Source organism: Eriocheir sinensis, chromosome 69 (genome assembly GCF_024679095.1).
Source record: "Eriocheir sinensis breed Jianghai 21 chromosome 69, ASM2467909v1, whole genome shotgun sequence".
NCBI classification, from domain to species: domain Eukaryota; kingdom Metazoa; phylum Arthropoda; class Malacostraca; order Decapoda; family Varunidae; genus Eriocheir; species Eriocheir sinensis.
The window spans coordinates 8178322-8181622 of NC_066577.1; the positions used below are offsets into that span (position 1 = coordinate 8178322).

Here is a 3301-nt window from a genome sequence, read left to right on the forward strand (position 1 = left end):
TGGATATATATAAAAAATGTTTAAATACCTTTTGGATATTACTCTAGAATCACACCCACGTCCCCAGTCATGGATAAGAGTGAGTTCATTGGTGCGTTCAGGATATATATAAAAACAATCTTGTGGGAAGCTGTTTCGGATACGGCAGAGTGGATTTGGATGTTTAAATACCTTTCGGATATAACTCCAGAATCACACCCACATCCCCAGTCATGGATAAGAGTGAGTTCATTGGTGCGTTCAGGATATATATAAAAACGATCTTGCGGGAAGCTGTTTCGGACACGGTAGGATGAACTAGGATGTTTAAATACCTTTCGGATATAACTCCAGAATCACACCCATGTCCCCAGTCATGGATAAGAGTGAGTTCATTGGTGCGTTCAGGATATATATAAAAACAATCTTGCGGGAAGCTGTTTCGGACACGGTAGGATGGACTCGGATGTTAAAATACCCTCGGATATAACTCTGGAATCACACCCACGTCCCCAGTCATGGATAAGAGTGAGTTCATTGGTGCGTTCAGGATATATATATAAAAACAATCTTGCGGGAAGCTGTTTCGGACATGGTAGGATGGACTCGGATGTTTAAATACCCTCGGATATAACTCCAGAATCACACCCATGTCCCCAGTCATGGATAAGAGTGAGTTCATTGGTGCGTTCAGGATATATATAAAAACAATCTTGCGGGAAGCTGTTTCGGACGCGGTAGAGTGGATTCGGATGTTAAAATACCTTCGGATATAACTCCAGAATCACACCCATGTCCCCAGTCATGGATAAGAGTGAGTTCATTGGTGCGTTCAGGATATATATAAAAACAATCTTGCGGGAAGCTGTTTCGGATACGGTAGAGTGGACTCGGATGTTTAAATACCCTCGGAAATAACTCTAGAATCACACCCATGTCCCCAGTCATGGATAAGAGTGAGTTCATTGGTGCGTTCAGGATATATATAAAAACAATCTTGCGGGAAGCTGTTTCGGACATGGTAGAGTGGACTTGGATGTTAAATACCTTCGGATATAACTCAAGAATCACACCCATGTCCCCAGTCATGGATAAGAGTGAGTTCATTGGTGCGTTGACTAAATACACGTCCATAACACGAAGGCGTAAGTATTTAAAAGTAAGGAAAAAATCCGAATTAATCCTCCTCCCCCAACGATTTTGGGTGACCCGCGGGAAGTCGGGGGTTTTTGGGGTGGGGGAGCATATTTAAACTACTCCAACTGACCTGTGTGACCCGCTAATACCTGGCTTTGACCCCCTGGAGAGAGAGAGAGAGAGAGAGAGAGAGAGAGAGAGAGAGAGAGAGAGAGAGAGAGAGAGAGAGAGAGATTTCTTTCATTTAGCACTCGATCCTCCTTTAAAACTCAACCCCTAAGACGGACCATTAAGAACATGATTCCCGCACCTACCGGGTTAAGTTAGGGGTGACCTTAGACTTAGTTCGGTAGATTACGGTAGATTTCCCCTGTTATTTCTGTTTCTAGTAGTATATCTTCATTCGTAAATTTACTTTCTTGGGGGGTCAGAGGGATGGAGGGAGGTCAGGTCAAGCTAGGTCAGGTCAAATTGGGGGTGACCTAAGATTTTGTTCGGTAGATTACGGTAGATTTCCCCTGTTATTTCTGTTTCAAGTAGTATATCTTCATTCATAAATTTTGTCTATTCCAAATTTACTTTCTTGGGTGGGTCAGAGGGAGGTCGGGTCAAGCTAAAGCGAGGTCAGGTCAAGTTGGGGGTGACCTTAGACTTAGTGCGGTAGATTACGGTAGATTTCCTTTATTATTTCTATTATATCTTCATTCATAAATTTAATCCATTCCAAATTTACTTTCATGGGTGGGTCAGAGGGAGGTCAGGTCAAGCTAGGTCAGGTCAAGCGAGGTCAGGTGGTCATTTTAGATTTTCTTTGGCATTTCTGTTATTTATAATTCAACCGTTATTTCTTTGTCGCAATAACACATTCTGTCGCTGATTAATAGTTTCTGCGATAGTTTAGTAGTAGTAGTAGTAGTAGTAGTAGTAGTAGTAGACAGATAGTACAATGACCGAATCTTAACCCAATAGTGATTTACAGGACTATTCATGAACTGGAAACTCTCATAGTAGTAGTAGTAGTAGTAGTAGTAGTAGTAGTAGTAGTAGTAGTAGTAATAGTAGTAATAGTCGTAGTAAGGAGAGGTTGCCAGTTCGTGTATAAAATTTTCGTTCATTCTTATAAATACGCAGAGAGAGAGAGAGAGAGAGAGAGAGAGAGAGAGAGAGAGAGAGAGAGAGAGAGAGAGAGAGAGAGAGAGAGAGAAACACACACCCACACACACACAAACACACCCACACACATACAAACACACCCACACAAACACACACACCCACACACACAGCCCAACCCACTCCCCAAAACAACCCCTTATATTTCACCCCATTTCCCCCCCTTCCCCGCCCCCCCCAGCGTTCCCCTTCCACCCATTCCTCCCCCAGGCCTTCCCCTCCCCTGTGGCACCCTTACCTGAGATGACCAGCGCCTCGTTCGGGCCACAGGTGACAAAACCCCACACCATCTTGGCACACCCTCGTCACGGCCTGGAAATGGCTATAGACGACAGACTCCGGGACGCGGGTCGATGAGTGTTCCACGAGCCTAAAATAGTTTGCTTCTGCGTGTTTTTTTGGGTTTTTTTACCATTGTTTTTTGCTTGTGGGTTAAAGAGGAAGGGTTATACTACCATTAGGGTCATTAGCGTATCCCTGGGAATGGCTATAGATGACAGACTCCGGGACGCGGGTCGATGAGTGTTCCACGAGCCTAAAAGCTATAGCGAGTAGCCTTAAAAGTCTTCACTGTTTGGATATATTTGATTTCTACAAGTCCTTATTATATATACCTACGCCACAGCAGTAAATACGCGTTACGCACCTTCACGTACAGCTTGGTGCCCGATCTGCGCATTACACCCGTCAAGATCACGATGAAGACATGTTCAGGGCGGGCGTACCCAGGTCAGGGGTCAAATTTGCTGAAGGGACATTCTACCGTACTTTAAGACACCATCGCTTGTCACATCAACTACTTCTAAAGGTCAAAGATGGGATGAATTGGGTTTTCATATGTGTTTTTTAAGGTTCACGGTACAGACGAAGGGTCAAACTACCACCAGGGTCATGAAACTACCCCTGGATAGGCCTACAGCTCCTACGAAATGTTTTAAAATACGATCCATCATCTTATCTTTTTCTTTTTAATTTCCTCCTTTCTTTAATTCTTTTCGTTTTCCTCTATTTTCAT

The 3301-nt window shown here is 43.7% G+C and overlaps 1 protein-coding gene across 2 annotated transcripts in view; it reads right to left on the reverse strand.

Annotated features, from left to right (window-relative positions):
* LOC126988634 (flotillin-1-like) overlaps positions 1–2667 on the reverse strand; it is a 30072-nt gene extending 27405 nt beyond the window's left edge. The window contains exon 1 of one of the 2 annotated variants that reach the window (XM_050847005.1): positions 2525–2666. In XM_050847005.1, the coding sequence (XP_050702962.1) occupies positions 2525–2576 (52 nt within the window). In that variant the 5' untranslated portion in view covers positions 2577–2666. Of the gene's footprint in view, positions 1–2524 lie in introns of both variants that reach the window. The other variant, XM_050847004.1, reaches the window with a different exon arrangement.
* Positions 2668–3301: the final 634 nt, after the last annotated feature.